At 43.1% G+C, this 13,671-nt stretch overlaps 1 protein-coding gene across 3 annotated transcripts in view; it reads left to right on the top strand.

Annotated features, from left to right (window-relative positions):
* LOC131204944 (rho GTPase-activating protein 20-like) overlaps positions 1-13,671 on the top strand; it is an 88,136-nt gene that overhangs the window by 35,676 nt on the left and 38,789 nt on the right. For all 3 annotated transcript variants that reach the window (XM_058196640.1, XM_058196639.1, XM_058196638.1), the window contains exon 2: positions 10,347-10,429. In XM_058196640.1, the coding sequence (XP_058052623.1) occupies positions 10,350-10,429 (80 nt within the window). In that variant the 5' untranslated portion in view covers positions 10,347-10,349. The remainder of the gene's footprint in view (positions 1-10,346; positions 10,430-13,671) is intronic.

The raw sequence follows: 13,671 nt of genomic DNA, 5'->3' as shown, positions 1-13,671 counted from the left end.
GCTCCATGACTCAGCACTTATCCAGGCCTGCCCCTCCCTTCCTTCTGTCGCCGCCGCCTATCAATTCTTCTGAAGCGAGGGTCACTCCAGTCAGCAGCTGTTGGTAATTGACCTCCCTCAGGCTCACATGCTGTGGGGGAGGGGGAGGGGTCTAGTTGCTCCGTTTGCCTGGGCATGGAGCCAGAGCTGGGGGCTGGAGGTGCTTCTTCCTCCTCAGCCTGTCTGGGCATGGAGCCAGGGCTGGGGCCGGGAGGCATACTAGGACATTCCTCAGCGTTCGGAAGCAGATAAGAAGGCCCCGGCTGCGGTGAAAGCGGGCAAGACACAACAGAATGTTCCAACATTGGAGGCTTTTAAGAAGAGACTGGACAGCCACTTGCTGTTTTCTGTAGGAAACGGGTCCAAATATCTCTTTGAGTGTTTAAGGTTGTAGACCCCTGCTAGCCAATGGAGTTTCTGTTACAGTTTTGCACTTTTTAAGTCTTTTGCGCATTTAAACCGTTTTTAAAGTCCTCAAGAATAATTACATTTTAAAATCTTGGACTTATTTGTATACAAAAGCATGTTGGATCCCTTTGTCAGATATTTAGCAGGCTTTATCTTGCCATCCTACACATTGTGATTGCATATCTTATTTAATTTATTAAAACACATGGGAGACAAAATATTTGCTAAAATTGCATTCTAATTTGCATGGATCTTCAGTGGGAGGCAATCTCAATAGAAGTAATTTTAGCCTTCGTATGAAGTTGATTTCTCGGCCTGGTCTACCTATCAGGGATGGCATCTGCTATCCTTCACTGAAGATCTTCAAAAACGGTTGGGTAGCTAGCTACTCAAAATATTCTAGCAGATCATTTCCTGAGCAGGTGGTTGGACTAGATGATAGCTGAGGTTAGAATATTAGAATCAGAACAGCGCTGAGGCACAAACTAGAAAACTATTGTAATTTAATGGGTTGGCAGGAGTTGTATGTTACTGATGGTTCTAAAGGGTGGAAGAATAGGGATCAAAGGCAGCTCCCAGGGAGTTTCTCCCAGGCTTTTGAGAGCAAGGTGAGAAAAGGACCTCCCGAGTCTTCCCAGGAGCCTAGTTTTGCCTGGCAAATGAGTTCTTACAATTGTTGTTCTCACTCAGCATTCATGGAATCAATTTCCAGCTAATGAGCAAAGTAAACTTCCTGCAAACCAATGCAGGGCAGCAGATTGTGTATGAAGCTTCCCCAGAGTTGCTTCTCTGATGGTTCACAGGATACAGCTTCTTTATGGTGGTGGTGTTGTTTTTTTAATTAATTTATTTATTTTGTCACAACATTATATACAGGAACATATATTGAAAGGAAACAATAGGACAGGAACGGTAGGCACTTTTGTGCACTTATGCATGCCCCTTATAGTCCTCTTAGGAATGGGGTGAGGTCAATAGTAGACAGTTTTTGGTTAAAGCTTTTAGGAGTTGGAGAGGAGACCACTGAGTCAGGTAGTGTATTCCAAGCATTAACAACTCTGTTACTGAAGTCATATTTTCTGCAATCAAGATTGAAGCGGTTGACATTAAGTTTGAATCTGTTGTTTGCTCTTGTATTGTTGTGATTGAAGTTGAAGAAGTCTTTAACAGGAAGCACATTGCAATAGATGATTCTGTGTGTTAAAAACAGGTCTTGTCAGAGTCGGCGGAGTTCTAAATTCTCTAATCCCAGGATTTCAAGGATTTCAAGGACAATATGCATGTTAGGACATGCATATTGCCCCTTCTCCACACACAGCCTTTGTCAGACCTCTCCCAGCTTGGGCATTCAGGAAAGAAAGACCCGCAACTCTGTTTGTAGTGGAAGGTATCCTTTCACTGAAGCCAAGTGCTTACAACGTAGCAAAGCCAGATCTGAGGATTTCCCGCTTAGTCCCGGTAAATTTCCTTTCTCCCAAACCAGCCCCCCTTGGTCATTTTTGTGATGTCCAGTAAGGTTCAAATTAAATATTTTGGTAACAGTTCCACATTTTGGCGCCTCTTTGGACGGATGTTCTGCATTCCATTTCCAGGCTTGTGTCCTTGGATCTCTCAACCTCTGTTCCAGGCTGGCACCTCTGGTTCTTCTCATCCTGTCATTCCCCCTCCCCCCTTTATGGCAGGATGTCATTGAAGGGAAACAGGGCTGAAGTGATGCAATGGCAGCCCTGACAGCCTTCCAGTTTTAGAGGGCCAACGGTTTGGATCCAAACCAAGCCATGCTGACTGGAATCACTGCAGTGGAGCTTCAGTTTGTGATGACTTATCCACTCATCCCAGCATGACTTTTTGAATTGAGAAAAATTAGGATGCAGGTCAGAGATAGAAAGCCTGCATATACTGGAGTTTATGCACATTAGCTTCTGTATAGATGGGCCCTCATACATACACATGGTTACAGTGGGAGTTGCTTGGGTAAGGGGCACAGCAGGTCAGTTTCTGACCTCACCATCCATGTCTGATCCATCTAGAGGCCAGGCTCAACTCTAAAAGTTAGGAAATAAAACATATCCTCCCTTCTTCCAGAAATAAATATATCAGATCTTCCTTGGACAGAGCTTCCGTCCTTTGCTCCTCTGTTCCCGACCGTGAGCTATTCCTTGCTCAAGCCATGCAGTGTTTCCCTAAATAGTAAGAGGTCAGAAGAGCTGCTAAGAGAAGTGACTTAGCCCCAGTGGCAAGAAGGTCTGCACAGGAAAACAAACCCTCATTGGGGAGCAGAAGTTGGGGCCCCAACACAGGCTCCAGGCCATGCCTAGCATGAAACGAAGAAGCGTCTACTTGGGTTTGTAAGTGTTTGTACTCGGGCAAAGTCACTGCGAAGACTTTCTGCAGTGAAGGCCAACAGCTGCTAAAGCTATCAGATGAACGGAAAAGTTTGACATTATTGAATCAAAGTGTGTAAGATGTCAACTCAAGATAGTGAAAGCTATACCATATCTAACATTTTATGCACCTCTCCTGTCCAATCAAAGTCACATTCAAAATATGGACCGGTCCTACGTCTTCATTCCCGGAAGACTTTTTCACAATAGCTGCTTCCATGGGGGCACCATTCCTGGCTCTTCTGCTCTGAGGGAATGCTAGTTGGCCATCCACCCTCAGTGCTGACCAGCGTTTTTCTCTTGCCAAGTTCTAAGGGGTGATTTTCTCCTTCATTGCTCTTCACTGAGTGATGCACCACCTTAAAATGCTTTTCATGATTGTTTTAGGGCACTGTTTCTTTTGTTTCTTTGACCCTCACTGCTTACAGATTTTAAAACAGCACAGCTGCAAACATTGACATATAACTTGCTATTTAAAAATGATGTTCCCAATATGGAGAATAACAGGATTTTAAGTGAGGTTACTTTTAACAGAATAAGAGAGTTGGAACAGTGCTTGGGATTCAGATTTTAGGCAACCCCCTGCTCAAGTAGGAGACTCTCTACCATTCCAGACAAGTGGCTGTCCAGTCTCTTCTTAAAGGAGGACCCACAGCTTCTGAAGGCAAGCTATTCCACTGGTTAATTGTTCTCACTGTCAAGAAATTTCTCTTTAGTTCCAGGTTGCTTCTCTCCTTGATTAGTTTTAAGTAGGCATAGTCACCTATTTGATTAGTAAATCTAATAATTCCGATTGTAGGGCAGTTGTAGTTGTGCATTTCAATCTGTCCACAGGGGAGACTGAGTCCCATTTTTTAAAAAAAATAATTTTTATTGAAGAAATTTTTAACTTGAGGAAAAAATAAAAAATTGGTCCATCCAGAACCACTTTGATGAGATGGGGGAACTATACAAATATGATAAAGATTAAAGAAAAATAATAAGTAGTGAAAAAAGAAAATTAAACAGAAATAGAAAAGAAAAAGAAAGTTTAAAAAGAAGTGACTTGCAATCTTCTTAACAGTGATGATAGATATATTTATATTTTGCCTTCTCTCTCCTTTTTTCCATACGTTACCTTTCTAATCTTCAAATTCATATATCACAAATTCATTTTTCTTTTTTTTCAGCAAAAAGTCCATAAAGGATTTCCAATAACTGGAAAGTTATAGGAAGTTAGAAACAATTGTTGAGCTTTTGCTAATCAAACCAGATAACGTTGCCATCTCCACTACTGCTGTCATTTTCACCAACCCTTCACCAGCCCGTGGGCATTTCAGATTCTTTCCATTTTTTTGTGCATATAATAGTCTTGCAGCAATAATAGCAATACCACTTAGACTTATATACTGCTTCACAGTGCTTTCCAGCCCTCTCTAAGCGGTTTACAGAGTCAGCATATTGCCCCCAACAATCTGGATCCTCATTTTACCCACCTTGGACGGATGGAAGGCTGAATCAACCTTGATTTTACACAATTTACTGTTAAAATAGTTCTATCTTTTTCACCAACCTTTCCTCCATTGTGACTAGTTCAGCGCTGGTCTATTTTTGATCATAAAATGCAGTGGTGGGTTTCAAAAATTTCTGTGGGTGTGGTTTGGTGGGCATGGCATGGCTTGGTGGGTATGGAAGGAAAAGGATACTGTAAAATCTCCATGCCCTCTCCAATCCAGGGGAAATCCTCATTTCCTCCCGATCAGCTGGGACTTGGGAGGCAGAGAATAGATGGGGGTGGAGCCAGTCAGAATTCTCCGAACTACTCAAAATTTTCGCTACCAGTTCTCCAAAACTGGTCAGAACCTGCTGAAACCCATCTCTGATATAATGGTCTTGCAGTAATAGCTATTTATGAAAATAATTGTCCAGGCTCTTTTCTGTCCATTAATCCCATTAAGAAAAGTTCTGGTTTCAGTTGGATGTTGAACTTTAAAATTCTTTGTATGAAAAATTGTGGCTTTTTCACAAGTCTACTAGGCACGATAAAATGATGCTTCTTGCGGCCATAATAAACCTGAAACACCTTTATATATTTTAGACAATTTTTCTGAAGTCATATACCAATAATACATAATTTTATAAAAATTCTTAACATAATGTAAATTTCACCGCTTTTAACTACAAATTTTCCTTCTGTTCCAAAGTTGTGTCCAAAGTTCTTAGCCCATTTTATCCTCCAGTCAGACATTTGTTTTGTTTCAAAAGGTTACACATTTTACCAATTACATGTTCATCATTTGTATATAGTTGAACATGAAAGTCTTTGTCTGTGGCTTAATTCCAAGTATCCTATTATCTATCTTAAATCTTTCTCTTAACTGCATATGAAAACCATTGAAAACTAAATTCTGTGTTTTAAATTCCTTTGCAGCTAGTTGCTCTCGATTTTATCTTTCATTCTCCATGTTCCTATTCTAACAACTCTCAATAAGCTCTAAGAGTTGTAAACCTAATTTTGCGTAGCTTCTTTTCCAAAAACACCACACTACTAACCAGAGCATATAAAACATTTGCTAGACCAATTCTAGAATACAGCTCGCCTGTTTGGAACCCTCACCACATCTCTGACATCAATACAATTGAACGTGTCCAGAAATATTTACAAGAGTTCTCCATTCCTCTGAAAACAATAAAATACCTTATCCCACCAGACTTGAAATCCTAGGCTTAGAAAACTTGGAACTCCGTCGCCTTCGACAAGACCTAAGTTTAACTCACAGAATCATCTATTGTAATGTCCTTCCTGTCAAAGACTACTTCAGCTTTAATTGCAATAATACAAGAGCAACCAATAGATTTAAACTTAATGTCAACCGCTTTAATCTAGATTGCAGAAAATATGACTTCTGTAACAGAATCATCAGTGCTTGGAATACTTTACCTGACTCTGTGGTCTCTTCTCATAATCCTAAAAGCTTTAACCAAAAACTTTCTACTATTGACCTCACCCCATTCCTAAGAGGACCATAAGGGGCGTGCCTAAGCGCACAAACGTGCCTACCGTTCCTGTATATATGCTTATACCTCCTTATATTTACTCATATATGTGTGTCGTGTCCCACTCCTCCGCTGACAGCTGGGTCAGGGAAATCCGAATCAGGCTTGCCTCTGCAGCTCTGCCCAAAGTCCTAGCAAAGTCCTCAGAGCAGGCAGGAGACCAGTAAGTGACTTCAGCAAGATAAGTTCGACTTTTGCCTGACTCAGAGACTGCCAGAAAGTAGATCCTTTATATAGGCCATGGGGTGTGGCTCCATGACTCAGCACTCATTAAGGCCTGCCCCTCCCTTCCCTCTGTTGCCTCCGCCTCTCCAATCTTCTGATGCGAGGGTCACTCCAATCAGCTGTTGGTAATAAACCCTCCTCAGGCTCACATGCTGTGGAGGAGGGGGAGGGGTCTAGCTGCTCCGTTTGCCTGGGCATGGAGTCAGGGCTGGGGCCGGGAGATTCTCCTTCTTCTGCAGTTTGTGTGGGCATGGAGCCAGGACTTGGGCCGGGAGGCATACATTCCTCAGTGTTCGGGAGCAGGTAAGAAGGCCCCGGCTGCTCTGAGGGCGGGCAAGACACAACAATGTGTTTATATACTATATAATCTTTTTTGTATGATACCTACATATATTGTTGTGACAAAATTAATTAATTAATTAATTAATTAAAAAAAAGTTAACTATTTCTCTTTATTTGCCGTTTCTTTCCTATAAAATCCTTCTTATGCTAAGGCCCACGAGGCATTTTTGAGCACCGTTTATATCTATGCCACTGGAGTCCCATGCTGATCAGCTGATGCACTCACCATGCCCTGCTCGGTGCATTGCCCTCCACCTTCCTGTGGCTACAATTGCAAGAGGAATTCTTGCTGAGGGGTATTAGCCAGATGGGCACTTTGGTTTGCCATAGGGAATGGCACTCTGGGGGTTGCCTGGAGGGATCTGCTTGGCCCCTGGAAAAGGATGCCTCGGTACTCTGTCCCCCTCCTCAGCTCCTGCACCCCCCTCCATGTAATGGAGATGATTTGAGGTGAAGGAAGAGATTTAATGATAGAGCAGTGGTCACCAACTGGTGGTCCGTGGACCACTGGTCGTGCGCGAGAAAATTTTGGTGGTCCGCAGAAAAATTATTTGCATTTTTTATATTGCACTAAAGCAGAAGTCATCAAACTACAGCCCCTGGGACAGATACATGCAATGAACATTTGTGTTGCTGAAAAGAGTCTCCCCCTTTGGGGTCTTTTTCTGCAGGTCAGAGGGGGGGGAGAAATTCTGACCTGGGGTCTGCTTTAGCCTCCTGGTGTGGGGCTTTGGCGAAGGCTGCAGGGAAGCGCCGCTGGTGGCAAAGATAAGAGGGCCTTGTTCCAGTGGGACTGCATCATGACCTGGAACTGGCTGACCATCTCAGCCCACTGAGCCTCCAGGTGCCTTTACCTGGCCTTGCGCTCCCGCAGGTCTTCCCTCTGCTGGAAAGCCTATGTTTGTAGTCCTCAGTGAGCTGCTTCTGCTGAGCCTCCTTCTCGTTCAGATCCAATTTGAACTGAGCCAGCTGTTTTGCCAACTCTTTCTCATGGTGGCTGCTTAGCTCCAACAACAGCTTCCTGTTGGGGCCCTAAGGAGCCAGGCGGGCAGGTGAGGAGTGGCTGGGAGGGTGGGGTGAGTAAAGGCTGGCGAGGCATCCCTTGACATGAGTGACATCGAGTTGGCCACACCCACCCAGTCACATGACCACCTAACCACACCCAGCCAACCAGTCATTAGGCAGATCATATTAATGGTCCACGAGATTTAAAATTGTGAATTTAGTGGTCCCTGAGGTCCGAAAGGTTGGTGACCGCTGTGCTAGAGTGTCATGCCAGGATTTGTGCCATGACTTAGTCACATTTAAAAGTTTTTTCCTGAGTTTTCAGAGAGGGGAGAAGGTTCTGGCCTTTTTATATGAAATTGGGGACAGGATGAGGTAGTAGCTGAATGTTCATTGGCTGGAAAGGTTTGGCCAGGAAAGGGGCTTTGGGACCAAAGACAGTCAGTTTTTTGCAACTTCCCTATGCAGAAATGCCTGCAGCCTTGAAGTGAGAAGGGCCATGTGAGCCATCAGGGCTTTTCTGTGCTGAAACAGGAATATTTGGGACAGAAAATGGAATTGCCCTTGGCTTAGTCAGCTCACATATCAAGGCAGGTAAAATGAACTGCTAAATTGCACAACTGGGTAGAAAATTTGGGGGGTTTTCCCAGCTTGTTGTGTTTTATTACCATAGCACAATTTGAAAACGGAGAGAATGAGAGGGTTTTTTAAAGTGCCCTCAATGCAGAAATAAAAGATGTAACTAAACAAAATATGTATCCTTCTGTCTGGGAATGTAAACACGCAGTTTTTCAGTGTGGTCTACTAATTAAACCACTGAATGTGGTAGTTGAGGAATCAGCTTTCCAGAAAGCAATTAAGGAAAGCTGAGAACTTGTAAATTAGGGGGAAGCATCACTGATGCTAACCCAAAATGACTCTGCAAGTGGAAATGTCAAGTAAGAAAAAAAAAAAGTGCGGTCAGTTGCCATCCAGGCCTCCCCCCAGCCCCCACACCCCTGTCCAGGCCTGCAAACCGTTGGCCCAGCTATTTGCTCTTTTTTTCTTCTTTCCTTTCTGCACCCACTGAAATGAGTGCAGAAGCGACATGGGAATTTCAGACGAGAATCAATATTTTTACACCAAGCTGAATGAAGGGCCCTTAATTAATGGTAGGGAGCCATGAGCCACAAAGCCTCCTACGTGCAGCTGCTCACCCAGAGGGTTACATGGAATCCCTTGTCTGGGAGCCAAGATTCTCCTCGTTCCATCGGATCTTCCTCATACCCAAGCTCTTGCTAACACCAGACAAAATGATCACAGGTTCTGAGTGCCGTAGCCTAAATTCAAGTTGTAGCTCTCCTCGGCCCATCCTGGAGCCCTGCTGGATTCTGGCCTGGTTTGTCATGGCAACGGGGTTCCCAACTCCCCACCCCATTTTCCCAAAGTGAACCTTCATCCCCTGTCTCTGGCTAGCTGCACTCAATGTGTCATCCTTAATGGAACCACATCTGCATGGAGGGAAGTAAGCAGCAGTGAACCCCAAGGTTCTGTTTAGGTCCATTGCTCTTCAACATCTTCATCAATGATTTAGATGAGGGCATAAAGGAGAATTCATCAAATTTGCAGATGACACCAAGCTGGTAGGAATTGCCAACACCCCAGAACATAAGCTCAAGATTCAGATGAATCAAGTCTTCAAGTCTTTGAACGCTGGGCCCTATCTAACAAAATGAAATTCAATGTAGGGAAAAGTAAGGTTTTACACTTAGGCAAGAAAACCAAATGCACAGGAATAGATTTGGTGAAACTTGGCTCAATAGCAATAACTGTGAGAAGGATCTTGGAGTCGTAGAGGGCAATCATTTAAATATGAGCCAACAATGTGCAGGATAAGAAGCAATGGACGGAAGATAATCAAAGAAGAAACCAAGAACTAAGGAGAAATTTACTGACAGAACAGTTAACCCGTGGAATGGTTGCTTTCAAAAATTGTAGGTGCTCCAACACTGGAGGTTTTTAAGAAGAGATTGAACATATATTTGTCTGAAATGGTACAGGGCTTCCTGCTTGAGCAGGGGTTGGACTAGAAGACCTCCAAAGTCCCTTCCAATTCTGTTACTATTTTTCTCTCTGGGTCCTTTCCAAATGTTTCTGCCCATGATTATCTATGTTTTCTGATTCCCCGTGGGTGGCATTTCAACTTTAGGTGAGGGTGTGGGTTTTCTGCAGAAATTTTTCTGCCTCTAGTTTTATAAAAGATGCTAGTCAAACCAGGATGCCCTCTTTTTGTGTTGGGCATCAGGACATGAGCTGAGCCACCTACTGACAGGGGGCACCAGGATGGGGAAGAGAAGTGCCAGTTGTGGCTTGCCAGTGAAATGGTGCTTTGCTGTTCCAAGAAGACCTATTTGGTCTTCTTCACAGGCTTGCTCCTTGTACCCTCTCAAGGACCCTACCCAGGAACAGTGAGATCTGGTTCCCACCAAGCCAGCCCTCATGCAATCTGACCCAGTTCCTTCCCTCAGACTTTCATTGCATGCTACCCACTCTTTCTTCACCTGTTTTTGTGTAGACTTTCTACCAATTGTCCATTGTGGGAGTACAAGTGATGGTTCTTTGGCTTGAACACCTTCCCTGACAGTCACTGCACATAGACAGCTTGCACCTTAAGGAGCTCCTGAAGTTGCATCTTCTCTCTTACAATGCAGCATTCTAAGCATTAAATTTCCGAATTGGACCATCCCCTTGTTCTTGGAATTACTCTCTGTCCTATTCTTTTCCTTTTAGTGCAGTTCCGCATGCTGGCTGGAGAATTCTGGGAGTTTAAGCCCACATATCTTAAAATTGCCGTGGTTGGGAAACATCAATGTAGCTCATCCTGCACCATGACCGCTTGCTCACCCACCCTGTCATTTTCTCCGACAGAAAATGAAACCCGTTGTTCAAAGGAGACGCTCAACTTCAGCTGCCCTCAGCAAAGCACTTGGCAAATCTAAACATCGGTCCAGGTAAGAGACGTGGATGCAAACCCTTTATTGTCCCACAACCAGGGTGGGGGTGGGGGTAGGCGGCGGCAGAGCTGCTGGGAGGTGACAAGGGAAATGGTGGGTAGAGGTCTGTCATAGGTAGGGCTGGGGCTCTTACCTTAATCTGGCAGTTGGGCTGGTCCGTAACCATAATAAAGATTTATTGATTGCAATTGGAGGGAAGAGGAGTTTGGAAGGGTATGTTTTGTCTGTGAACTCTTTCAAGGCTGTTTCAGCCAGCCCACCCAAGGGCTCTATAGTCTGTGAGTGTCCTAATGGAAATGGCAGAAAAGCCTGCCGCCATTTTGGGGGAATAGAAGTCAGGGGCTCCCCAAAGAATATTTGGGGTCGTCCTATATAATCCTGGGCTTTCCGTAGTGGACCTAGAAACTGATGGGATTATAAACAGCATGTTGTGATCCATGGTGGCGGTGTGATGTCAAGTGATATTGCCCTCGTGCAATCTTGGGTTTCTCTGCTTTTCTGTTTTCTTTTTCATATTTCATTTTAGTGTTGCCCGGAATGATTTTTGTGAGATGAGCAGCTATATAAATCTGCTAAATAAATAAATAAAAATTTCCCTCCAGACCAGTGGTGCAACATTTATATTTTAAATGGAATGGAAATTGAGGGCTGGGGAAATCATTGAGGGGCAATCATTCCTTCCTGCTGTAGCTCTGAGCCAGTGATGGATTCTCACCTGTGCATCTGTACCCTTCTTACCTGCAGGATCATTCAAAGTTCTTTCAAGAGGCTTTGCATCTTCACAATATCCAAAAAAGGATCAGCAAATTCTGACCATGTTATGAATTAAATGGGCACCACCAGGAAATCCTTCACTGGGGGGGGGGGGGAACCAACTCCAGAGAAAAGCAGTAGCAGAGTATTTCTATGAGATTGTCAAGAAAGAGTATCTCCTCTTAGCACTTTGAAAATTCTCCCGGATTGGGAAAAAAACTCTATCTGTAGAATAGAATAGAATTTTTTATTGGCCAAGTGTGATTGGACACACAAGGAATTTGTCTTGGTGCATATGCTCTCAGTGTACATAAAAGAAAAGATACGTTCATCAAGGTACAACATTTACAACACAATTGATGATCAATATATCAATATAAATCATAAGGATTGCCAGCAACAAGTTATAGTCATACAGTCATAAGTGGAAAGAGTAGTGAGGTTAAAATCAATTGGATTGAGATGGGCAGTTACAGCAACTGAATAGACAGACAATAGATCGATGAAGGCTTCACTCACACTTCCTTCTGTAGTTCTTAAAACCCTTAATGCTCGTGGAAAATTTATGTGCTTCATAATGCCGTGATGGAGTGGGCTGCAGCTCACAAAACGTTTGCCTCATAATACAATTTGTTAATTGGAAAAAGTGCAATTGACTCCTGATTTTGAATCGCCACAGACTAACCCCACTCCCTTCCTTCAGTCAGCAGCACTGAAGGTGGCCAATATTTTATGGATGTCTCTGTGTGCTTGGAACCTTCATTCTCATGGATCTTGCATTTTACATCAAAGAGATTCAGGGCATTTCATTAAAACAAGGGCAGGTATTTGGCCAAATGAGATCAGTTTAGAAAACAGCTTGTTACCAGCAGGAGAGGACTAAACTTTGGTACCTTCAATCTCCAAGAAAAGTGGCACAATTTTAGAATAGGGTATATTTTAAAAGGGAGCTACTGAACAAAGTACAGGTCAGGTTTTACTGTTATTTCCAGTTCTCATTAAGAAATAAAAAAAACCCCGAATAACTTGATTGTGGATCCTGAGAAGAATTAATTCAATTGATTCAGCCAGCAGATTGAACTGCCTTGGTTCCCTTGTTCCTTTTCAATGGTGGATAGAAGCCAGCAAGCATCTGGATTCATAGAAGTCCATTGAATGGGCCACAGGGACCTTTCCTCCACCAACCTCTCGGATTCCTAGTAAAATCCAGGTCATCTTTCAAGTCATGTTGAAAAAAGGACTCATTTTGACAGAGCAGAGCCAATGGGAAGGTGCCGTCCATAGAATCCACCCGGAGAGAGGAAGTAGAAATGAGCTGCCCTTCCTCTTGCAGAGCCCCAGGTCTAAAAGAGTCACAGGCATTTCCTCTCTGGCTCAAAAGATGCATTGATCCTATTCAAATGACTCCTAGGAGCATGAACCACTTCCACTTCCTCTCCTCGCTTTTTCTGTTGATATCTGAAGTTGCCCCAGAAATTACAGTCAGCACCATATTTATTACTGTACAATCCTACAAAGGTCACTAGAACAGCTCTAAAGGAAAAGGCGTATCCCCAGTGTTTGGGGTGTGCTTCTTCCTCTGAAATTCTTTAGATGTTTCCATGGTGGGTAAGATATGGTGGAATGTCAAGGTCTGGCTATTTTTCGAACATGCCTTTAGCCGTTTTGACATGTTGCATTCAAAAGTGGTGGAAACCAGATTCACCCAACATTTCACGTGTGATAATATCCTCCTCTAAAGATTTCTTTTTAAGATGTGACAAGAAATGCAGAATGGAACCGTTATTGTTTAACTTCTCCCCTCACCGATAACAGCAGAACTAAGCTCAATGTAAAAACCAAGGAGAGCATATGTCACCCAACTGTTGCCCTCTCTTTCTATTGGCTAGCTTTTATCCTAAAATAAAGATGTTGCAGGCATGGAAAATTATCCTTAAAACTTGCATTCGTTTAGGTCTTAGTTGAGTCCTTAAAACAGTGGTTCCCAACCTTTTCTTGTTTGAGGCACCCTTGGAAAGCCTTTCAAAAGTTCCCGGCACCCTTATAAGGAAATAGATATTTAAAATCTCCGTAGCTTTTTTATTATTATTTATTTATTTGTTTCATTTCGAGAGTTTGCATGCAACAACACCTTATACTCCTAGATGATATGAGAATACTGTTTACACTGATTCTGCCTTAATAAAAAAAATAGTATTACGATACAAATATGTAATTGTGACAAGTTTTACTGTAGTTGCACAATGTATTCAAGTACACTATGATACAAGACAAACACACAAATAGACCACAGTGCACCATGCATGTATACTCAGTGTGAAACTTGTGATTGATGCTTGGAACACAAACTCTTGATATCAGGTCTTATTGTTGACAATGCCACCCGCATATCGTCCTCAAGTGAAAGAAGCCTATTTCTTTGTTTCGATTTTATTGTAGCCATGGCAGAAAATGCCTGCTCGCACAGATACGATGTGGAGAAGGGC

Source organism: Ahaetulla prasina, chromosome 11 (assembly GCF_028640845.1).
Source record: "Ahaetulla prasina isolate Xishuangbanna chromosome 11, ASM2864084v1, whole genome shotgun sequence".
NCBI classification, from domain to species: Eukaryota; Metazoa; Chordata; class Lepidosauria; order Squamata; family Colubridae; genus Ahaetulla; species Ahaetulla prasina.
The sequence above is the reverse complement of the archived record's forward strand: the minus strand, read 5'-3'. Positions and strand labels throughout refer to the sequence as shown.